This window comes from Heterodontus francisci, chromosome 10 (assembly GCF_036365525.1).
Source record: "Heterodontus francisci isolate sHetFra1 chromosome 10, sHetFra1.hap1, whole genome shotgun sequence".
In the NCBI taxonomy this organism is placed as follows: domain Eukaryota; kingdom Metazoa; phylum Chordata; class Chondrichthyes; order Heterodontiformes; family Heterodontidae; genus Heterodontus; species Heterodontus francisci.
Window position 1 is genome coordinate 117,509,790 of NC_090380.1, and position 25,016 is coordinate 117,534,805.

At 46.0% G+C, this 25,016-nt stretch overlaps 1 protein-coding gene across 1 annotated transcript in view; it reads right to left on the reverse strand.

Moving 5' to 3' along the window:
* robo1 (roundabout, axon guidance receptor, homolog 1 (Drosophila)) overlaps positions 1-25,016 on the reverse strand; it is a 1,072,119-nt gene that overhangs the window by 881,134 nt on the left and 165,969 nt on the right. Inside the window, exon 2 of the mRNA XM_068041298.1 lies at positions 19,704-19,831. Within this exon, the coding sequence (XP_067897399.1) occupies positions 19,704-19,800 (97 nt within the window). The 5' untranslated portion in view covers positions 19,801-19,831. The remainder of the gene's footprint in view (positions 1-19,703; positions 19,832-25,016) is intronic.

Sequence of the window (25,016 nt, forward strand, 5' to 3'; positions counted from 1 at the left end):
ACCATCTTCCTTTGTGCTAGGTATGACTCCAACCAGTGGAGCGTTTACCCCCTGATTCCCTTGACTTCGGTTTGGCTAGGGCTCCTTGATGTCACACTTGGTCAGATGAAACATACTTATGTTCAAAACTAGAGACTTAAACTTAAATAAAGCCAATTGCATAATTGTGAGGGGTGAGATGGGAAAGGTAGATTGGGAAATTAGATGAGATAGACTCAATGGGCTGAATGGCCTCCTTCTCCCAGAGAGCAGTGGAGGATGGGTCATTGGATACATTAAAGGCTGAGTTAGGCAGATTTTTGAACTACAAAGGAGTCAAGGATAAAGTGGGGGGGGGGAGGGTGGTGCAACAGAAAAGTAAAACTAAGGCAAAGGTCAGATCAGCCATGAGCTTATTGAATGGTGGAGTAGGGTCGAGGGGCCGAATGGCCTATTCCTGATCCTATTTGTTATGATCTTATGTGCTTAAAGGGAAATAGTGTTTGACAAATCTACTTGAGTTTTTTGAGGATGTAACCAGTGGGATACTTAAAGGGGAACGAGTAGATGTAGTATTTTTGAATGTTCAAAATGCATGCGATAAGAAACCACACGAAAGGTTGTTCACAAGAAAAGGTCTCATGGGGTTTGTTAATAAAGTAGCATGGCAAAAGGATTGGTTAAAGGACAGAAAACAGAGAGTAGGAATAAATGGGTCATTTTCAGGTTAGCAGGCTGTTACTAGTGGGGTGCCGTAACGATCAGTGCTGGGGTCTCAGCTATTTACAATCTATATTAATGATTTAGATGAAGGGAACAAGTTTTTTTTATTCATTCAAGGGATGTGAGCATTGCTGACATGGCCAGAATTTATTGCCCATTCCTAATTACCCTGGAGAAGATGGTGGTGAGCCATCTTCTTGAACCGCTGCAGTCCTTGGAGTGTAGGCACACCAGCAGGGAGAGAGTTCCATGATTTTGACCCAGTGACAGTGAAGGAAGAGTAATATAGTTCCGAGTGAGGATGGTATGTGGCTTGGAGGGGAACTTGCAGTCAGTGGTGTTCCCATGCATTTGCTGCCCTTGTCCTTCGAGGTGGTAGAGGTCGCGGGTTTGGAAGGTGCTGGAGAAGGAGCCTTGGTAAGATGCTGCAGTGCATCATGTAGATGGTACACACTGCTGCCACTGTGCGTCAGTGGTGGAATGCGTGAAAGTCTGTGGATGGGGTGCCAATCAATTGGGCTTTGTCCTGGATGGTGTTGAGCTTCTTGAGAGTGTTGTTGGAGCTGCACTCATCCAGGCAAGTGGAGAATATTCCATCACACTCCTGATTTGTGCCTTGTAGATGGTGGACAGGCTTTGGGGAGACAGGAGGTGAGTTGCTCGCTGCAGAATTTCCAGCCTCCGACCAGTATTTATGTGCTGGTTCAGTTCAGTTTCTGGTCAATGGTGACCCCCAGGATGTTGATGCATCTGCTGCCCTTGTCCTTGCAGGTTAGGGTTGCCTGTGGGCCACGATCCGGCCCACCAAAGGTTTCTATCCGGCACACGGATGCAAACTGTACTCGGTCATTCCTCTTCCCTGCAGCGTGATTTTTGCCTTTGGCTGTTTCTTGTAGTTTCAGGGATGAGAAATGTCTTCCGGCCTGCCAAAAATTTCTATGACCGACAACTGGCCACCCCTACTGCTTTCAGTGAATGAGTGTCCGCAGGGAAATGTAGTCCCCCTCCACTCCGGTCTCTATGGATGGAACTGTAATTGGGACAACAACTCCCAGAGTGATGCATGCCTGCACGGTGATTGGCTGTGGCCCAGCAATGCAACCCCGGAGATTAATGCACGGAGCAGGTCATGACGGAGACAGTAGTTGCGGTCAGCATGCTGATTCAAGTGTAGGTGAGCTCGAGGCATGCGGCGTAGAACAGCGAGAGACAGACAGAGGGAGGGGGATAGGGAGGGGAGAGAGAGAGAGAGAGAGAGAGGGGGGAGAGCAAGTGAAAGACGGGGAGAGCGAAAGAGGGGGAGACAGGGGGACAGAGCACTGGGGTGGTGGGCCAACCAGAGAAGTGGGGGGAGGTGAGAGACAGCCAGGGAAGCAGGGAGGAGACAGAGAGCCAGACAGAACCAGAGAGAGAGATGGAGAGAGAGAGACAGACAGACAGAAAGACAAAGATAGAGAGATAGAGAGTGATCACAATCACTCCTGACAGATGGAAATCTATCTGGAATACTCTATCACTTCATCAAGTGTGCGGGCAGACACTGATGACTTGTGCAAGCAAAAACTTCAGCCAGCTCAGTGTCCAACATAGTAAGGAAATAAATTAGTCTTCACATTTAAAGCATGTCCACAAAAATGCACATATTTTGTCGTTCTGATTGGAAGTAAAATTAATTTCTAAAGCCTTAAGCTTTCTAAAATTTGCTCACCAGCCCCTATGTAGGACAAAAATTGTAATGTTGTCCCTCATGCGAAAAGTTTGGACACCTCGGTTCTCGGTGGTAGAGGGGTCACAGGTTTGGAAGGTGCTGTCGAAGGAGCCCTTCAACAGTGACGACACCTCAAAAATACTTCATTGGCTGTAAAGCACTTGAGGGCATCCTGAGGTCCTGAAAAGTGCCATGGAAATGCAAACAGTCTCTTTAATGCCTTCCTTCTGGCTCTCTATACAACCTTGCACTTTACATGTGGACTGGTCGTGCTCTCAGAACATGTGTTCAGATGAACTTTGAACTCACCGTGTGGAGAAACCAATGAGCAGAACCGAAATCTAATGAAACTTGCAATTTTATACAACACCTTATCTCATGGTTGGCAAACATCTCAAAGCAGTTGAGGGTCAATGAATGTCTCTTTGCAATTTTGTAGGAAAACATAGCGGCTATTTTATGCAGAGCAAGATTCTGCAAATGTCAATTAAATGACTGTCCGGTTAATCTGATTATTCATAGTGTTGACAAAAAAATGGAGAGCAAGAACCCAGGCTGTCTTCTTCCCTTCTTTAAATAAACGTACCAGTGACTCAATTATAGAGAGTTAATCGCTGCAACGGACAGAGAGCAGTTCAACCTCCATCAGAGCAGTACTGCTTCCCTGACAGTGCAGCGCTCCCTCAGTACTGACCCTCCGACAGTGCAGCGCTCCCTCAGTACTGACCCTCCGACAGTGCAGCGCTCCCTCAGTACTGACCCTCCGACAATGCAGCACTCCCTCAGTACTGACCCTCCGACAATGCAGCGCTCCCTCAGTACTGACCCTCCGACAGTGCAGCGCTCCCTCAGTACTGACCCTCCGACAATGCAGCACTCCCTCAGTACTGACCCTCCGACAATGCAGCACTCCCTCAGTACTGACCCTCCGACAATGCAGCACTCCTTCAGTACTGACCCTCCGACAATGCAGCACTCCCTCAATACTGACCCTCCGACAATGCAGCACTCCCTCAGTACTGACCTTCCGACAATGCAGCACTCCCTCAGTACTGACCTTCCGACAATGCAGCACTCCCTCAGTACTGACCCTCCGACAATGCAGCACTCCCTCAGTACTGCACTCGGAAGCGTTAGCATGGCTTCTGAGGCTCAGTTGTTTCTGCGGTGGGGCTTGAAACGACAATCTTCTGATTTATACTCCCCAGACCCAATTCCTCATGTGGTGTCGAGGTGATACCCTTGTCACTAAGCAACTGAAATCAAGTGTCTCACAGATGAGGTTGGAACTATTGACATTCCTGGGAAATGACACGATATATTTATGAGGATCCTACTGTGATGTTTTCCACTCACTGTGAGAACTCCAGAAATGATGGCAGTGAAATTTGTATTGTAAATTCTGCTACATTATTAATGACCACATTTCAGTGTCGTAATATTTGCTTTTACAGAATTCCCGATTGAAAACTGAATTGCTCAGCTCACGCACCCCCCACCAAACATACATACACACACACACGCGCCAACACAGGCGCTAACACAGGCACAAACACAGGCACAAACACAGGCACAAACACAGGCACAAACACAGGCACAAACACAGGCACACGCACAGGCACACGCACAGGCACAGGCACACGCACAGGCACACGCACAGGCACAGGCACACGCACAGGCACACGCGCACTCTCCCCTGCCGGAAAATAACACATTGGCCCTTGTTATTATTCCTACCATGTATTGCTTCAGTTGGAGAACCAGCCCAGTCCATCAGAATGAACTAACTCGATCTTGGTCCCTGGAGCACTATGTCTGGCTTTCTATCACATAACATGGCAGCTGACTGCCAACTCACAGTAAAGAGTTACAGACCGGAATCTAATCAAGGGATTCAACTCCAGAACAACTCAGTGTCCCTTCCCTAGGCTCCAATCTCTCAGCGTCGCTCCCTCGGTCTTCAATCCTTCAGATTTACAACTCACTCCTGGGTATCTGTTATTCTATAAATAAACCACCCAAACCCCTCAATTAGATTCCAGTCTGTAATTCACTCCCGGGTATCTGTTATTCTATATATAAACCACACAAACCCCTCAATTAGATTCCAGTCTGTAACTCACTCCCAGGTATCTGTTATTCTATATATAAACCACCCGAACCCCTCAATTAGATTCCAGTCTGTAACTCACTCCCGGGTATCTGTTATTCTATATATAAACCACCCGAACCCCTCAATTAGATTCCAGTCTGTAACTCACTCCCGGGTATCTGTTATTCTATATATAAACCACCCAAACCCCTCAATTAGATTCCAGTCTGTAACTCACTCCCAGGTATGTTATTCTATATATAAACCACACAAACCCCTCAATTAGATTCCAGTCTGTAACTCACTCCCGGGTATCTGTTATTCTATATATAAACCACCCGAACCCCTCAATTAGATTCCAGTCTGTAACTCACTCCCGGGTATCTGTTATTCTATATATAAACCACCCGAACCCCTCAATCAGATTCCAGTCTGTAACTCACTCCCGGGTATCTGTTATTCTATATATAAACCACCCGAACCCCTCAATTAGATTGCAGTCTGTAACTCACTCCCGGGTATCTGTTATTCTATATATAAACCACCCAAACCCCTCAATTAGATTCCAGTCTGTAACTCACTCCCAGGTATCTGTTATTCTATATATAAACCACACAAACCCCTCAATTAGATTCCAGTCTGTAACTCACTCCCGGGTATCTGTTATTCTATATATAAACCACCCAAACCCCTCAATTAGATTCCAGTCTGTAACTCACTCCCTGGTATCTGTTATTCTATATATAAACCACACAAACCCCTCAATTAGATTCCAGTCTGTAACTCACTCCCAGGTATGTTATTCTATATATAAACCACACAAACTCCTCAATTAGATTCCAGTCTGTAACTCACTCCCAGGTATGTTATTCTATATATAAACCACACAAACCCCTCAATTAGATTCCAGTCTGTAACTCACTCCCAGGTATGTTATTCTATATATAAACCACACAAACCCCTCAATTAGATTCCAGTCTGTAACTCACTCCCAGGTATCTGTTATTCTATATATAAACCACACAAACCCCTCAATTAGATTCCAGTCTGTAACTCACTCCCAGGTATCTGTTATTCTATATATAAACCACACAAACCCCTCAATTAGATTCCAGTCTGGAACTCACTCCCAGGTATGTTATTCTATATATAAACCACACAAACCCCTCAATTAGATTCCAGTCTGTAACTCACTCCCAGGTATCTGTTATTCTATATATAAACCACCCAAACACCTCAATTATATTCCAGTCTGTAACTCACTCCCAGGTATGTTATTCTATATATAAACCACACAAACCCCTCAATTAGATTCCAGTCTGTAACTCACTCCCAGGTATCTGTTATTCTATATATAAACCACCCAAACACCTCAATTAGATTCCAGTCTGTAACTCACTCCCGGGTATCTGTTATTCTATATATAAACCACCTGAACCCCTCAATTAGATTCCAGTCTGTAACTCACTCCCGGGTATCTGTTATTCTATATATAAACCACCCGAACCCCTCAATTAGATTCCAGTCTGGAACTCACTCCTGGGTATCTGTTATTCTATATATAAACCACCCAAACCCCTCAACTAGATTCCAGTCTGTAACTCACTCCCAGATATCTGTTATTCTATATATAAACCACCCGAACCCCTCAATTAGATTCCAGTCTGTAACTCACTCCCGGGTATCTGTTATTCTATATATAAACCACCCGAACCCCTCGATTAGATTCCAGTCTGTAACTCACTCCTGGGTATCTGTTATTCTATATATAAAGCACACAAACCCCTCAATTAGATTCCAGTCTGTAACTCACTCCTGGGTATCTGTTATTCCATACATAAACCACCCAAACCCCTCAATTAGATTCCAATCTGTAACTCACTCCCAGGTATCTGTTATTCTATATATAAACCACCCGAACCCCTCGATTAGATTCCAGTCTGTAACTCACTCCCGGGTATCTGTTATTCTATACATAAACCACCCAAACCCCTCAATTAGATTCCAGTCTGTAACTCACTCCCAGGTATGTTATTCTATATATAAACCACACAAACCCCTCAATTAGATTCCAGTCTGTAACTCACTCCCAGGTATCTGTTATTCTATATATAAACCACACAAACCCCTCAATTAGATTCCAGTCTGTAACTCACTCCCAGGTATGTTATTCCATATATAAACCACACAAACCCCTCAATTAGATTCCAGTCTGTAACTCACTCCCGGGTATCTGTTATTCTATATGTAAACCACCCAAACCCCTCAATTAGATTCCAGTCTGTAACTCACTCCCAGGTATCTGTTATTCTATATATAAACCACCCAAACCCCTCAATTAGATTCCAGTCTGTAACTCACTCCCAGGTATCTGTTATTCTATATATAAACCACACAAACCCCTCAATTAGATTCTAGTCTGTAACTCACTCCCAGGTATGTTATTCTATATATAAACCACACAAACCCCTCAATTAGATTCCAGTCTGTAACTCACTCCCGGGTATCTGTTATTCTATATATAAACCACCCAAACCCCTCAACTAGATTCCAGTCTGTAACTCACTCCCAGGTATCAATTATTCTATATATAAACCACCCGAACCCCTCAATTAGATTCCAGTCTGTAACTCACTCCCGGGTATCTGTTATTCTATATGTAAACCACCCAAACCCCTCAATTAGATTCCAGTCTGTAACTCACTCCTGGGTATCTGTTATTCTATACATAAACCACCCAAACCCCTCAATTAGATTCCAGTCTGTAACTCACTCCCGGGTATCTGTTATTCTATACATAAACCACCCAAACCCCTCAATTAGATTCCAATCTGTAACTCACTCCCAGGTATCTGTTATTCTATATATAAACCACCCGAACCCCTCAATTAGATTCCAGTCTGTAACTCACTCCCAGGTATCTGTTATTCTATATATAAACCACCCGAACCCCTCAATTAGATTCCAGTCTGTAACTCACTCCCGGGTATCTGTTATTCTATATGTAAACCACCCAAACCCCTCAATTAGATTCCAGTCTGTAACTCACTCCCAGGTATCTGTTATTCTATATATAAACCACCCAAACCCCTCAATTAGATTCCAGTCTGTAACTCACTCCCAGGTTTCTGTTATTCTATATTTAAACCACCCGAACCCCTCAATTAGATTCCAGTCTGTAACTCACTCCCAGGTATCTGTTATTCTATATATCAACCACCCGAACCCCTCAATTAGATTCCAGTCTGTAACTCACTCCCGGGTATCTGTTATTCTATATGTAAACCACCCAAACCCCTCAATTAGATTCCAGTCTGTAACTCACTCCCAGGTATCAATTATTCTATATATAAACCACACAAACCCCTCATTTAGATTCCAGTCTGTAACTCACTCCCAGGTATCAATTATTCTATATATAACCACCCGAACCCCTCAATTAGATTCCAGTCTGTAACTCACTCCCAGGTATCTGCTATTCTATATATAAACCACACAAACCCCTCAATTAGATTCCAGTCTGTAACTCACTCCCTGGTATCTGTTATTCTATATATAAACCCCCCAAACCCCTCAATTAGATTCCAGTCTGTAACTCACTCCCAGGTATCTGTTATTCTATATATAAACCACCCGAACCCCTCAATTAGATTCCAGCCTGGAACTCACTCCCAGGTATCTGTTATTCTATATGTAAACCACACAAACCCCTCGATTCGATTCCAGTCTGTAACTCACTCCCGGGTATCTGTTATTCTATATATAAACCACCCGAACCCCTCAATTAGATTCCAGTCTGTAACTCACTCCCTGGTATCTGTTATTCTATATATAAACCCCCCAAACCCCTCAATTAGATTCCAGTCTGTAACTCACTCCCAGGTATCTGTTATTCTATATATAAACCACCCGAACCCCTCAATTAGATTCCAGTCTGTAACTCACTCCCAGGTATCTGTTATTCTATATGTAAACCACCCGAACCCCTCAATTAGATTCCAGTCTGTAACTCACTCCCAGGTATCTGTTATTCTATATATAAACCACACAAACCCCTCGATTCGATTCCAGTCTGTAACTCACACCCGGGTATCTGTTATTGTATATCACAGAATCGTTACAGTGCAGAAGGAGGCCATTCGGTCCATCGTGTCCTCACTGGCTCTCTGAAACAGCAATTCCCTCTGTTCCATTCCCTGCCTTCTCCCCATACCTCTGCACATTCTTCTTTTTCATGAAAGAGTCTAATTACCCTTTGAATGCTTCAGTTGAACGTGCCTCCACCACATTCTCAGACAGCACCTTTCGGACCTTGACCGCTCGCTGCGTGAAAAAGTTTTTCCTCATGTCACTTTTGCTTTTCTTCCCAAATACTTTAATTCTGTGCCCTCTTGCTCGCGATCATTTCATGAGTGGGAACAGTTTCTCTCTATCTACTCTGTCCAGACCCCTCATGATTTTGAATACCTCGATCAAATCATCTCTCAGTCTTCTCTTCTCCAAGGAAAACAGTCCTAACTTCTCCAATCTATCTTCCTAACTGAAATTCCTCATCCTTGGAACCATTCTCATGAATCTTTTCTGTACTCTCTCCAATGCCTTCACATCGTTCCTAAAGTGCGGCGCCCAGAACTGGACGCAATACTCCAGCTGAGGCTCAACTAGTGTCTTATACAAGTTCAACATAACCTCCTTGCTCTTGTACTCTATGTCCCTATTAATAAAGCCCAGGATACTGTATGCTTTATTAACTGCTCTCTCAACCTGTCCTGCTACCTTCAATAAATGCACCTATACACCCAGGTCCCTCTGCTCCTGCACCACCTTTAGAATTGAACCCTTTATTCTATATTGTCTCTCCATGTTCTTCCTACCAAAATGTATCACTTCACATGTCTTCGCATTGAACTTCATCTGCCACCTGTCTGCCCATTCCGCCAACTTGTCTATGTCCTTTTGAAGTTCTACACTGTCCTCCTCACAGTTCACAATGCTTCCAAGTTTCATATCATCTGCAAACTTTGAAAATGTGCCCTGTACACCAAGGTCTAGGTCATTCATATATATCAGGAAAAGCAACACTGATCCCAGGGGAACTCCACTACAAACCTTCCTCCAGCCTGAAAAACATCCATTAACCACTACTCTTTGTTTCCTGTCACTCAGCCAATTCCGGAACCATGTTGCTACAGTCCCTTTTATTCCATGAGCTACAAGTTTGCTTAGAAGTCCGTTGTCTGACACTGTATCAAACACTTTTTGAAAGTCCATGTACACCACATCAACAGCATTGTTCTCCTCAACCCTCTCTGTTACCTCCTCAAAAAACTCCAGCAAGTTAGTTAAACATGACGTTCCCTTAAGAAATCCATGCTGGCTTTCTTTAATTAACTTGCATTTGTCCCTGCGACTATTGAGTTTGTCCTGAATTATTTTTTTCTAGACGTTTTCCCACCACCGAAGTTAAACTGACTGGCCTGTAGTTGTTGGGCTTGTTCAAAAAAGGGTGTAACGATTGCAATTCTCCAGTCCTCTGGCACCATCCCGAGTCCAAGGAAAACCGAAAAATTATGGCCAGTGCCTCTGCGATTTCCACCCTCTCTTCCCTCAGTATCCTTGGATGCATCTCAACCGGTCCTGGTGCGTTATTCACTTTAAGTACAGACAGCCTATCTAATATTTTATCAATTTTAAACCCCTCTAGTGTCTGACCTACCTCCTCTTTCACCATTGCCTAGGTTGTATCTTCTTCCTTGGTAAAGACAGATGCAAAGTATTCATTTAATAGCTCAGCTCTGCCCTCTGCCTCCATGTGTAAATCCCCTTTCTGGTCCCTAGTCGTCCCCACTCCTCCTTTTACCACCCTTTTACTATTTATAAGCCTATAGAAAACTTTGGGATTTCCTTTATTGTTAGCTGTCAGTCTCTTTTCATGCTCTCTCTTTGCTTCTCTCATTTGCTTTTTCACTTCCCCTCTGGACCTTCTATATTCAGCCCGGTTCTCAATAGTATTTTCTACTTGGCATCTGTCATAAGCACACTTTTTCTTTTTTATCTTAATCTCTACCTCTTTTGTCATCCAGGGAGCTCTGGATTTGTTTGCCCTACTTTTCCCCTTCGAGGGAACATAACTTGACTCTGCCTGAACTATCTCTTCTTTGAAGGTAGCCCATTGTTCATCGACCAGTTTTCCTGCCAGCTTTGAACTCCAAAATATTTGCCCCAGCTCCATTCTTACCCCATTGAAGTTGGCTTTCCCCCAGTGAATTATTCTCACCCTGGATTGTTCTTTGTCCTTTTCCAAAGTCACACTAAACCTTATGATACAATGATCACTATCCCCTAAATGCTCTCCTACTGACACTTGATCCACTTGACCCACCTCATTCCCAAGAACCAGGTCTAGCAGTGCCTCCTTTCTCATTGGACTAACAACATATTGTTGTAGAAAATTTTCCTGAACACACTCTAGGAACTCTTGCCCCTCACTGCCCTTTACTCTACTATTATCCCAATCTATATTTGGATAATTAAAGTCCCCCCATTATAACTACCCTATAATCTTTGCACCTCTCTGTAATTTCCTTGCACATTTGTTCCTCCATGTTCTTCCCACTCGCTGGTGGCCTATAGACAACACTGAGCAATGTAATTGCACCTTTTTTGTTCCCTAACTCTAGCCAAATTGATTCTGTCCTCGGCCCCTCTGGAATATCCTTTTTCTCCAGCATTGCAATGCTCTCCTTAATCAATACTGCCACCACTCCCCCTTTTTACCCTTTCCTATCTTTCCTGAACACCCAGTCCTGCCCTTCTTTGAGCCAGGTCTCTGTTATAGCCACAACATCATATTTCCACATGGCAGTCTGCCCCTGTACCTCACCAGTCTTATTAGCCACACTCTGTGCATTCACATACATGCACATTAACCCTGATTCAGACTTTATTACTTTCTCCCTTACTCTGACCCCACCTAATAATATACTATTCCCTACTCTCGTGCTATCCATCTCCCCCAGTGTTCTATGCACCTTGGTATTCCTCTCTGATACTTGGTTCCCACACCCCTGACAAGTTAACAGTTTTGCTTTCCTCCAATCTGAGCTCCCTCTCAGCTTTCCATCCCCCTGACAATTTAGTTTAAACCCTCCCCAACAGCACTGGCAAATCTCCCTGTGAGGATATTTGTCCCAGTCTTGCTAAGATGCAACCAGTCCATCTTGTACAGGTCCCACCTGTCCCAGAACCGGTCCCAATGTCTCAGATATCTGATGTCCTCCCTCCTACACCAGTTCTCCAGCCACGTGTTCAATTGCTCAATTCTCTTATTCCTGTGCTCACTTGCACGTGGGACTGGGAGTAATCCTGAGATTACTGCTTTTGAGGTCCTGCTTTTTAATCTCCTTCCTACCTCCCTAAAATCTGCTTTTGGAACCTCATCCCCCTTCTTACCTATGTCACTGATACCAATGTGGACCACAACCTCTGGCTGTTCACCCTCCCGCAGAAGAATGTCCTGCAGCCGCTCTGTGACATCCTTGACCCTGGCACCCAGGAGGCAACACACCATCCTGCAGTCAATCCTACATTTACTGCTGCAGAAACGCCTGTCTGTTCCCCTAACTAACAAATCCCCTATCACTACTGCTCTTCCACTCCTCTTCCTCTCCTCCTGTGCAGCTGAGCCACCTGTGGTGCCACAAACTTGGCTCTGACTGCACTCCTCTGAGGAACCATCACCCTCACCAGAATCCAAAATGGAAAACCGATTAGTGAGTGAGATCATATCGAGGGACTCCTGCACTACCTGCCTGCTTCTCTTAGACTGCCTGGTGGTCACCCATTCCCTGTCTGCCTGCATGCTCCTAACCTGCGGTGTGACCATCTCCCTAAACATCCTACCCACGTAGTCCTCTGCCTCGCGGATGCACAACAGTGACTCCAGCCACTGCTCGAGTTCCGAAACCCGAAGCTCAAGCTTCTGCAGCCGGTGACAATTCCTGCAGATGTGTTTGTCTAGGACACATGGTGTGTCAATGACTTCCCACATGCCACAGGCTGTACATTCCACTCGGCAGAGCTGCCCTGCCATACCTTAACTTTACAGACTATCTACTATAAGTAGAATGGCTTACCAGGTACTCACTAAACTGCTCCTTCCACAGCACCGAAGCAGGAACCAATTACTGGAGGGTTATAAAAGTAAAAAAATAAAGTAGAAAAATGGAGCACCTCCTCCCCCTTCACTGAACCCACCACTCACCAAACTCTAATCTCCACACTCAGCTTGCAATCTGCACATCGTTTGCAGGCTGCACCAGACTGTGTATTTACACCTTTTGAAGCTGAAACTGCAGCAACCAGATTTGACTGGTCAGCCACTTAACTAGTCAGCCACTCTGCAGTAGAGACTGTTAATCCCTGCCTAAAACTGTAAGAAACTTTACTTTCTTAACCCTACTTTATCTAGAGGGTAAATCCCAGTTAAATGCTAACTGCAGACCAGACTTTTATAAAGATAACACTTAAAATCCCCACTCACCAAACTCAAATCTCTAAACACAGCTTGCAATCTGCACCACTGAACCCCTCGAATAGATTCCAGCCTGTAACTCACTCCCAGGTATCTGTTATTCTATATATAAACTACTCTGAATCCTTCCATTAGATTCTTTTATTTAGAGTTACATTACCTCTGTCACATTGTCTGAAAATCACAAGTCAAGAAAATCTCTTACCAGATATGTGGATTCAGCCAGTTTTGTGTATGTGCCTGGCTTTTAGTGTGGATTTTTCCACCATGTGCAGAATCAATGACAATCGATTTATTATTTCCCATAAACTCCCAATATTCTTGGCCATTGCAATACTTGTGCCTCTTTTAGTCTACGTGCAACATCTTTAAGTTGGGTTTTCTGCAAGTCTGACCCATCTGATACTCTGTCTTAGAATCAAGATTTTCTAAACACTAAATAATTTGTTCGGTAGCTGGGTTTGACACCCTATGAGGGGTGGGGGAGTATCAATTAACTCACCAAAATGAAGTGACTGCAAAAGAATAGAGAGACAGACAGACAGACAGAAAAGGGTCTCGCTGAAAGGGTTCTGTACAGAGGAGGAGAAGGGAAATAAATATTCTACATTACAATCCCATTCCGGATTGAAATAAGCTTGAAAGAAAATAAATCAGTTGGTTCAGAGAGAGCGACACTCTGAGGGAATGTTGAATGAATTAGACTAGGACCTGCTGACACAAAGCTATTCACAGTTTAACTGACACTTGGCGAAACTCCAGAATGTCAGACTTGAGTGCTCGGTGATATCAGGCCTGCACTCACCCCCCACCCCCTGCCCAGAAGTGAGGAATAATTACTAAAGTAAAGGCACAAAATAAAACCCACCCACCCAGGACGGAACCGGCAAATGTCACTCAGAATTTAAACCAGAGAAGGTGGCACAGTGGTTAGCACCGCAACCTCACAGCTCCAGCGACTGGGGTTTGGTTCCAGTTTGCAAGTTCTCCCTGTGACCGCGTGGGTTTACTCCGGGTGCTCCGGTTTCCTCGCACATGCCAAAGACTTGCGGGTTGATAGGTAAATTGGCCATTGTAAAAATTGCCCCTAGGTAGGTGGTAGGAGAATTGAGGGAAGGTGGGATGTGAGGGGGAAAAATGGGATTAATGTAGGATTAGTATAAATGGGTGGTTGATGGTCGGCCTGGATTCGTTGGGCCGAAGGACCTGTTTCGGTGCTGTATCTCTCTATGACTCTAGCTGGGATTGTTCTCTTTAGAGTGGAGAAGGTTATAGAATCATAGAATGGAGGCCATTTGGCCCATCATGTCTGTGCTGACTCTCCAAGGGTCAAAATCCTGGAACTCCCTTCCTAACAGCACTGTGGATGTACCTACCACCACCTTCTCAAGGGCAATTAGGGATGGGCAATAAATGCTGGCCTGGCCAGTGACACCCAATCCCTGAATGAATAAAAAAAAGCTAGTCCCCCTCCCCTGCCCTTTCTCCATAGCCCTGCAACTTTTTATCTTCAGATAATTGTCCAATTCCCTTTTGAAGACTTCAATTGAACCTGCCTCCACCACACTCTCAGGCAGTGCATTCCAGATCCTAAACACTCACTGAACCTGCCTCCACCACACTCTCAGACAGTGTATTCCAGATCCGAAACACTCACTGAACCTGCCTCCACCACACTCTCAGGCAGTGCATTCCAGATCCTAAACACTCACTGAACCTGTCTCCACCACACTCTCAGGCAGTGCATTCCAGATCCTAAACACTCACTGAACCTGCCTCCACCACACTCTCAGACAGTGCATTCCAGATCCTAAACACTGACTGAACCTGCCTCCACCACACTCTCAGGCAGTGCATTCCGGATCCTAAACACCCACTGAACCTGTCTCCACCACACTCTCAGACAGTGCATCCCAGATCCTAAACACTCACTGAACCTGCCTCCACCACACTCTCAGGCAGTGCATTCCAGATCCTAAACACTCACTGAACCTGCCTCCACCACACTCTCAGGCAGTGGATTCCAGATCCTAAACACTCACTGAACCTGCCTCCACCACACTCTCAGACAGTGCATTCCAGATCCTAAACACTCACTGAACCTGCCTCCACCACACTCTCAGACAGTGCATCCCAGATCCAAAACACTCACTGAACCTGCCTCCTCCACACTCTCAGACATTGCATCCCAGATCCTAAACACTCACTGAACCTGCCTCCACCACACTCTCAGACAAAGCATTCCAGATCCTAAACACTCACTGAACCTGCCTCCACCACACTCTCAGACAGTGCATTCCAGATCCTAAACACTCACTGAACCTGCCTCCACCACACTCTCAGACAGTGCATCCCAGATCCTAAACACTCACTGAACCTGCCTCCACCACACTCTCAGACAGTGCATTCCAGATCCTAAACACTCACTGAACCTGCCTCCATCACACTCTCAGGCAGTGCATTCCAGATCCTAAACACTCACTGAACCTGCCTCCACCACACTCTCAGGCAGTGGATTCCAGATCCTAAACACTCACTGAACCTGCCTCCACCACACTCTCAGACAGTGCATTCCAGATCCTAAACACTCACTGTACCTGCCTCCACCACACTCTCAGACAGTGCATCCCAGATCCTAAACACTCACTGAACCTGCCTCCTCCACACTCTCAGACAGTGCATCCCAGATCCTAAACACTCACTGAACCTGCCTCCACCACACTCTCAGACAATGCATTCCAGATCCTAAACAATCACTGAACCTGCCTCCACCACACTCTCAGACAGTGCATTCCAGATCCTAAACACTCACTGAACCTGCCTCCACCACACTCTCAGACAGTGCATCCCAGATCCTAAACACTCACTGAACCTGCCTCCACCACACTCTCAGACAGTGCATTCCAGATCCTAAACACTCACTGAACCTGCCTCCACCACACTCTCAGGCAGTGCATTCCAGATCCTAAACACTCACTGAACCTGCCTCCTCCACACTCTCAGACAGTGCATTCCAGATCCTCAACACTCACTGAACCTGCCTCCTCCACACTCTCAGACAGTGCATTCCAGATCCTAAACACTCACTGAACCTGCCTCCACCACACTCTCAGGCAGTGCATTCCAGATCCTAAACACTCACTGAACCTGCCTCCTCCACACTCTCAGACAGTGCATTCCAGATCCTAAACACTCACTGAACCTGCCTCCTCCACACTCTCAGGCAGTGCATTCCAGATCCTAAACACTCACTGAACCTGCCTCCACCACACTCTCAGACAGTGCATTCCAGATCCTAAACACTCACTGAACCTGCCTCCACCACACTCTCAGGCAGTGCATTCCGGATCCTAAACACTCACTGAACCTGCCTCCACCACACTCTCAGGCAGTGCATTCCAGATCCTAAACACTCACTGAACCTGCCTCCACCACACTCTCAGACAGTGCATTCCAGATCCTAAACACTCACTGAACCTGCCTCCACCACACTCTCAGACAGTGCATTCCAGATCCTAACCACTCGCTGTGTGAAAAGGCTTTTCCTCATGTCGCCATTGGTTGTTTTGCCAGTCACCTTAAATCAGTGTCCTCTGGTTTTTGACCCTTCTGCCAATGGGTACAGTTTCTCCCAATCTACTCTGTCCAGACCCCTCATGATTTTGAACAACTCGATCAAATCTCCTAACATTCTCTTCTCTAAGGAGAAAAACTAAAGCTTCCCCAATCTATCTCCGTACCTGCAGTCCCTCATCCCTGCAACCAGTCTCGTAAATCTTTTCTGCATTCCCTCGAAAGCCTTCACATCATCCCTAAAGTGCGGTGACCAGAATTGGACACAATGGCCGGAATTTTACTGCCCCACAACGAGTGGGCTGGTGGCAGGGGCTGTAAAACTGAGTGAGAGGTGCGGGGGGTGACGTGTTCCTGAACCCCTCCCACCCCTGCTGTAATTTTATATGGGGCAGCAATGGCGAGAAACGGCTCTCCCGTCCCAGACCAATCAAGGCCCTTTAGTGGCCAATTAACTGCTACTTAAAGGCCTCCTCCCACCCTCGGCGGCCACACAGCAAAAGCCTCAAGAACCCCATCTGGTAAAAGCAGGCGGCTTTATTGCAGACCGTTGGTGGGGCGGTGGGGGGGGGCCCTCCTGATCGGGCACCCTGTGCCCCACAGAGGGCCGCCCCCGAAGCCCCAACGCACAACACTCCCTCCCAACGCACAACACTCCCTCCCAACGCACAACACTCCCTCCCTAGCTTCATTGGGGCCCAGCCGATTGTCCCTGAAGAGGCCCCAAAAAATTACCTGAGTTCTGGGGCCATCCTTCCTGTTGCCTCTGATAGCTGGGTGTAGTCCCAGCATTGACCTCTGCTCCCGGTGGTGCTGCTGGGACTAAGAGTTGCCAGCCCGCTGATTGGCCGACAGTTCCATTTGGCAGGACTTCCTGCCTCAAGGAGGTGGACGTCCCACCCAAGACCAACTAGGGACCTGGGGAGCGAAAAATCCCAGCCCACCTCTGCCCAGCCTTGCTCTCCACTGACTTTTTGGTGGGGGGGCGGGGCCTCCCCCCTACATAAAACTGCGGGCAATACTCCAGTTGAGGTCAAACCAGTGTTTTATAAAGGTTAATCATAACTTTTTTGCTTCCGTACTCTATGCCTCTTTTTAAAGCCCAGGATTCTGTATGCCATTTTAACAAGGGTCAGTGCCTGGGGAACTGATCCCCGACAAGGGTCATAGAAACATAGAAAATAGGAGCAGGAGTAGGCCATTTGGCCCTTCGAGTCTGCTCCGCCATTCATTATGATCATGGCTGATCATCCAATTCAGTAACCTGTTCCAGCTTTCGCCCCATACCCTTTGAACCTTTCAGACCCAAGAGCTATATCTAACTCCTTTTTGAAAACATACAATGTTTTGGCCTCAACTGCTTTCTGTGGTAGTGAATTCCACAGGTTCACCACTCTCTGGGTGAAGAAATTTCTCCTCATCTCAGTCCTGAAAGGTTTACCCCGTATCCTTAGACTATGACCCCTGGTTCTGGACTCCCCCACCATCGGGAACATCCTTCCTGCATCTACCCTGTCAAGTCCTGTTAGAATTTTATTCTTATTCCTCTTCGCCTTATTTCTTCAATCCTCTACTGTGGCTGTGACTACTGTGTCAATGCTGGGACTACACCCACCTCACTCTTCTGAACTCCAGCGAATATAATCCTAACTGACTCAATCTCTCCTCATACGTCAGTCCCGCCATCCCAGGAATCAGTCTGGTAAACCTTCGCTGCACTCCCTCTATAGCAAGAATATCCTTCCTCAGATAAGGAGACCAAAACTGCACACAATATTCCAGGTGTGGCCTCACCAAGGCCCTGCAGAATTGCAGCAAGACATCCCTGCTCCTGTACTCGAAACCACTCGGTATGAAGGCCAACATACCATTTGCCTTTTTTACCACCTGTTGTACCTGCATGCTTACCTTCAGCGACTGGTGTACGAGAACACCCAGGTCTCGTTCCATATTACCCTCTCAGTTTATAGCCGTTCAGATAATAATCTGCCTTCCTGTTTTTGCTACCAAAGTGGATAACGTCACATTTATCCACATTATACTGCATCTGCCATGCATTAGCCCACTCATTCAACTTGTCCAAATCACCCTGAAGCCTCTCTGCATCCTCCTCCCAACTCACCCTCCCACCCAGTTTTGTGTCATCTGCAAATTTGAAGATATTACATATTTAGTTCCCTCATCTAAATCATTAATTATATATTGTGAATAGCTGGGGTCCTAGCACTGATCCCTGCGGTCTCCCACTAGTCACTGCCTGCCATTCGGAAAAAGATCCATTTATTCCTACTCTTTGTTTCCTGTCTGCTAACCAATTTTTTATCCATCGCAATACACTACCCCCAATCCCATGTGCTTTAATTTTACACACTAACCTCTTATGTGGGACTTTGTCGAAAGCCTTCTGAAAGTCCAAATAAACCACATCCACTGGCTCCCCCTCATCTACTCTACTAGTTACATCCTCGAAGAATTCTAGTAGATTTGTCAAGCATGATTTCCCTTCCGTAAATCCATGCTGACTCTGTCCGATTCTACCACTGTTCTCCAAGTGCTCTGCTATAAAATCTTTGATAATGGACTCGAGAATTTTCCCCACTACCGACATCAGGCTGACTGGTCTATAATTCCCTGCTTTCTCTCTACCTCCCTTTTTAAATAGTGGGGTTACATTAGCTACCATCCAATCTGTAGGAACTGTTGCAGAGTCGACAGAATCAGTGCCTGTGGAACTGTACCCCGGCAAGGGTCAGTGCCTGTGGAACTGTACCCCGGCAAGGGTCAGTGCCTGTGGAACTGTACCCCGGCAAGGGTCACAGCCACAGTAGAGGATTGAAGAAATAAGGCAAAGAGGAATAAGAAAAACAGTTGACCCCTGTTTGAAAGTGAGAGCTAGTGCTGTTTTCACAGAGCTGGCATAGCAAACAGAGCAAACAGCAGGAAAATAATTCAATGCAGTTGATAGAACATGCACAGATTCGTGACGTGCAAACAGACACAGGCAGGCAGACAATCCAGAGATGGAATGAGAGAAGTGGGATGGGGGGGCGGGGGGGAAGGAGGAGAGGAATGGGGATGCACACAGATTAACTCACCTGGATCAATCTGCCACATGGACAGATGCTGAGAGGTCACTAGCTCCAGGATGAAAACAACGGCCAGGGAAGCAGCTCCTGTCCATCGCTCCCTCATGGTGTGTCACGCTCTCATATCACACTCAGCCCTGTGGAAGAGGGAAAACAGGGACAAAGACCTTAATTTAATCATGCCTGGATAGGACGGCAAACTTGACATCGAATTACATAGAATTTACAGCAAAGGAACAGGCCTCTCAGCCCAACTGGTTCATGCTGGTGTTTGTGCTCCACATGATCCTCCTCCCACCCTACTCCCTGTTCGCATATCCTTCTATTCTGTTCTCCCTCATGAACTTTTCCAGCTTCCCCTCAAGTGTGTCTTTGCGACTAGCTTTCCTTTATCGTCCCAGAAATAGAAACCCTGACTTTCCTCCCAGTAGGTACCAGGGATGAGGGACTTCAGTTACATGGAGCGAATGGAGAAACTGGGATTATTCTCCTTACAGCAGAGGAGGCAAAGAGGAGATTTCATAGAAGTGGTTCAAGATTATGAATAGTTTTTGAAAGAGTAAATGATGGGAAACTGTTTCTGGTGGCAGAAGGATCAGTAACTAGAAGACACAGATTTAAGTTGATGAAAAGAACCAAAGGCAACACGAGGAAACTTATCGTTTACGCAGTGAGTTGTTGTGATCTGGAATGTGCTGCCTGAAAGGGCAGTGGAAGCAGATTCAATAGTAAAATTGGATAAATATTTGAATGAAAATTGTTTTCAGGGGCTGTGGGGAAGGAGCAAGGGAGTGGAACTAACTGGGTAGCTGTTTCAAAGAGCTAGCATAGGCACAAAGGGCCGAATAGCCTCCTTCTGTGCTGCATCATACTTGGCTTCGAAGTTTAAAAACGGAAGAGAAGAACATAAGAAATAGCAGGAGGAGGCCATTCAGCCCCTCGAGCCTGCTCCACCATTCAATAAGATCACGGCTGATCTGATTGTTGTCTTAACTCCACTTTCCTGCTGGCCCCGCCGCCTCCCCCCACCCCCCCATAACCCTCGACTCCATTGTCTATCAAAAATCTGTCTAACTCAGCCTTGAATATATTCAATGACCCAGCCTCCACTGCTCTCTGGGGAAGAGAATTCCACAGACTAACGACCCTCTGAAAGAAGAAATTTCTCCTCATCTCCGACTTATTCTGAAACTGTGCCCCCTAGATCTAGATTCCACCACAAGGGGCAACATCCTCTCAGCATCCACCCTGTCAATCCCCCCTCAGAATCTTATATGCTTCAATAAGATCACCTCTCATTCCTCTAAACTCCAGGCCCAACCTTTCCTCATAAGACAACCCCTTCATCCCAGGAATCAGCCGAGTGAACCTCCTAGGCTAAGCGTCTATCTCTTGCTGTCTTCCTTTGAACTAATGGCATTCCTTCTAACTCAAACCTTGCTATCCTTCAATCTTTAAATTGGTTAGATCAGAACCACCTCATGCATATCGGGGAATGTCACAATTTTGCTTTGCCCCCGAGCCTGCCCATCCCCCTGTAATTATCCAGAGTTCAATTATTTCATAGAAAAGCAGCTTAGAGAGAACCAATCTCAGCCCCCATTTGTAATAGTGGACCCTGGTTTTTGTCTCTACCCTCACCTTCACAATCTGAATCATTATTGGAATCAATGATAGATTAAACGGCTGATACTCAGGAGGGGGATGCAGGAGTGTGTGGTGGGGAGAGAGATAGCTAGAGCGCATTCACTATAACAAATGCAAAACATTTAATCAATGCACTGCATTTCTGTTTATACCAATGGGATCTGATAGCAACATCAGCACTTGAACTCCTAAAGAGACATCACGGGGAACATGATGTTTTATCTAACATGGACTGGGACCAGCGGCAACCCTCCAGCTAGAGAGAGACTCAATCATAAAAGAAAAAAGACTTGCATTTATATAGCACCTTTCACAATCACAGAACGTTCTAAAGAGCTTTACAGCCAATGAAGTACTTTTGAAATGCAGTCACTGTTGTAAAGTAGGAAACACAGCAGCCAATTTGCGCAGAGCAAGATTCCACAAACAGCAATCTGAGAATGACCAGATCATTCATTTTTGTGATGTTGATTTAGGATAAATATTGGCCAATACATTCAGGAAGAACTCCCCTGCTCCTCTTCAAAATAGTGACTCAGGATCCTTAATGTTCACCTGAGACAGCAGGTGCGAGTCTCAGTTTAATGTCTCAACCAGAAGACAAAACCTCCAACAAAATAACGCTCCCTCAGTATTACACTGGATTGTCAGCCGAGATTGTCGTGTTGGAGGCCCGGAGTGGGACTTGAACCCACAACATTTTGATTGAGAGGCAGGAGTGCTACTAACTGAACTATGGCCAATGTACACTCGAAAGTAAGGGAAAGGTTCAACCGGGGCACAGAGACTGAAGCAAAAGAAAAAAGCTAAGAAATAGAACAAGACACAGCAAAACAAAGAGATAACATGAGGGGACATAGCTTTAAGTTGAGGGGTGATAGATATAGGACAGATGTCAGAGGTAGTTTCTTTACGCAGAGAGTAGTAGGGGCGTGGAACGCCCTGCCTGCAACAGTAGTAGACTCGCCAACTTTAAGGGCATTTAAGTGGTCATTGGATAGACATATGGATGAAAATGGAATAGTGTAGGTCAGATGGTCGGCGCAACATCGAGGGCCGAAGGGCCTGTACTGCGCTGTAATGTTCTAATTCTAATTCTAATAAAGTTGCACCACAGAAAGAAAAGAATTATAATTACATAAAATTTGCAGCACAGAAACAGGCCATTCGGCCCAACTGCTCTTTGCTGGTGTTTATGCTCCACACGAACCTCCTCCCATCCCTCTTCATCTCACCCTATCAGCATGTCCTTCTACTCCTTCCTCCCTCATGTTTATCTAGCTTTCTCTTAAATGTATCGATACTATTCACCTCAACTACTCCCTGTGGTAGCAAGTTCCACATTCTCACCACTTTCTGCATAACTCCCTATTGGATTTATTAGTGATTATTTTATATTGATGGTCTGTAGTTTTGGACTCCTCCATAAGTGGAAACATCTTTTCTAGGACTACCCTATCAAACCCCATCATCATTTTCAAGGCCTCTATCAGGACATCCCTCAGTCTTCCCTCTTCCAGAGAAAAGTGCCCCTGCCTTTAGTGAAAGAGAGAGACAGACAGACAGTGAGAGTAATAGAGGGAGGAATGGAGAGACAGAAAGGTGAAGAGAGAAAAAGAAATACAATGGGAATGAAGGAATGAGAAAGGAGGAGAGAGTAAAACAGTGACGGACAGATAGAGACAAAGAAAGAGAGGCTGAAAGAAAATGAGGAAGAGTGCGAAAAGGAAAGAGAGTGTGAAAGTAGAGGGTGGCATTGTCTCCGGGCGTCGGGACCAATGAGGGTGTCAGCCGCGATGGAGTGCGGGTCCTGCGTGCCTGCACCATCTTCCTGGAGGTGGCCAATTAGCATGTCACCTCTGGGAGCCCTGTCCAATGAGGGCTGGCTCCACAGGTGGGAGAGCCAATTGATGCGATGTTAGCCCGCAGCCCCACAAAGAGAGGTTGGCGCTGCCGATGTAAATGGAGGCATCCTCTGAAGATTTCTTAAATTATTAAAAGTTAGTGTGGCCACAGCTGTCAATCATCAGTGTGGAGCAGAACCCTTCTACAGGACGGCCTGCGGACGGGAATGTGGCCTCCTGGTACCTACTGCTCCGGGGATTTAAATGAGGCCTCACTGGCCCCCTGGCCTGTCACTGGAAAGCCACATCCAGGCAACGGCCAGACTTCGGCCTCAGTGGGGGGATCCGTCTGCCACTGGGAAGATCCCAGCAGTGTCACCAATTTGCCCCCAAATGAGCACTTAATTGCCACTAGTTGGCTACCAATCGCTGCCAGTCATACCCTGCCTCTAGCAAGGTCATTTAGGGGCGGGAAGGGACGAGCTGCTGAGATTTCCTAATTTTGCTCTTGGTCCTGTCTCCAAAACCCGTTGCTGGGGTACCGGGAAGATTCCACCCAGTCATGGCAATGGGAAATGGGAAAGATGGTGGGATCTCGGATTAACACTGGAGCTCGCCTTCATCACAGGCTCCAAGATGCCACTGCTCAAAACACATGACCTTTACTGTAAAGAGAAGGGCAATCGCACAGGCCCCTTCCCCACATACACAATCGACTGCTGGAGGGGCCGGGCTCAGCTTGGGAGATGCCTGAATCTATGAGCCACACAAGATGGTATCTGACAGGAGGAGAGGCAGAAAAGCTGACGTGCTTAAAAATGAAGTGGTACGATGGAGAATTATAGATCAATTAAACGGAGAACAGTTCGTCATCTGACTTGTCTTGCTTATCCTACTCGGTAGGCTTTTTAAAAAAACTACTTTGGCAGAATGACTTCCTTCGCAAAACAACACAAATCACAATACAGTTAAAGCTTTATTAGCAGATCTTCAGTAAGTCCCAAAAGGTTCCAACGAAGACTGGTTAACATGAAGAGGCTTGTCAACATAGTACTCCCTCTTGTATCTCATGTCTCCAACCTCTCACTGATGCTCCATTGTGTCTCCCTCATCATTAAGACAATCACAGTCAGTATTGCTCCTGAGCTCCCAATCACCATTCCTACACACTCTTCCTCAGAAGCTTGTGGGTTCAAATCCCACACCATAGACACTGAACACATAACCAGGGCTGACATTCTGAAGGAGTGCTGTATTGTCAGTGGTGCCATCTTCTGGGTGAGAGGTTAAGCTGAGGCGTTAACCTCTCTCTTAGGAGGGGCATAAAAAATCCCAAAGCACTTTTTTGAAGAGGAGGAGGGACATTTTCCTTGATGTCCTGGACCAATATTTACCCCTCAACCAACACATGAAACACCTTATATGGTCACCATCACATCGCTGTTTGTGGAATCTTGTTGTGTGCAAATTGGCTGCCATGTTTCCTGCAATCCAACAGGGACTGCACTTCAAGAGTACTTCATTGGCTCTAAGGTGCTTTGGAACACCCAAAATAATAACAGTGGCCATGGTCTTAACCTGGAAGGAGCAGGTGACTTTGGACCAATGGTTTCAAGGTCTCTCCATCACTGGGGGACTTCCTCACCTCCCCTCTGGGTCTGTTGTAGAGTAATTGATAGAGATTGATTGTTGCGATTGTCAACAACTCCATTATCATTGCATCATGTGACTACCAGGATGGTAGAAGGTGAACTAGATGGGTCTTTTCTCATCTAGCAATTCTTTGCAGGACCGCAAGACCCATCCTGAGAGGACTCCTTTTTCATTGCAG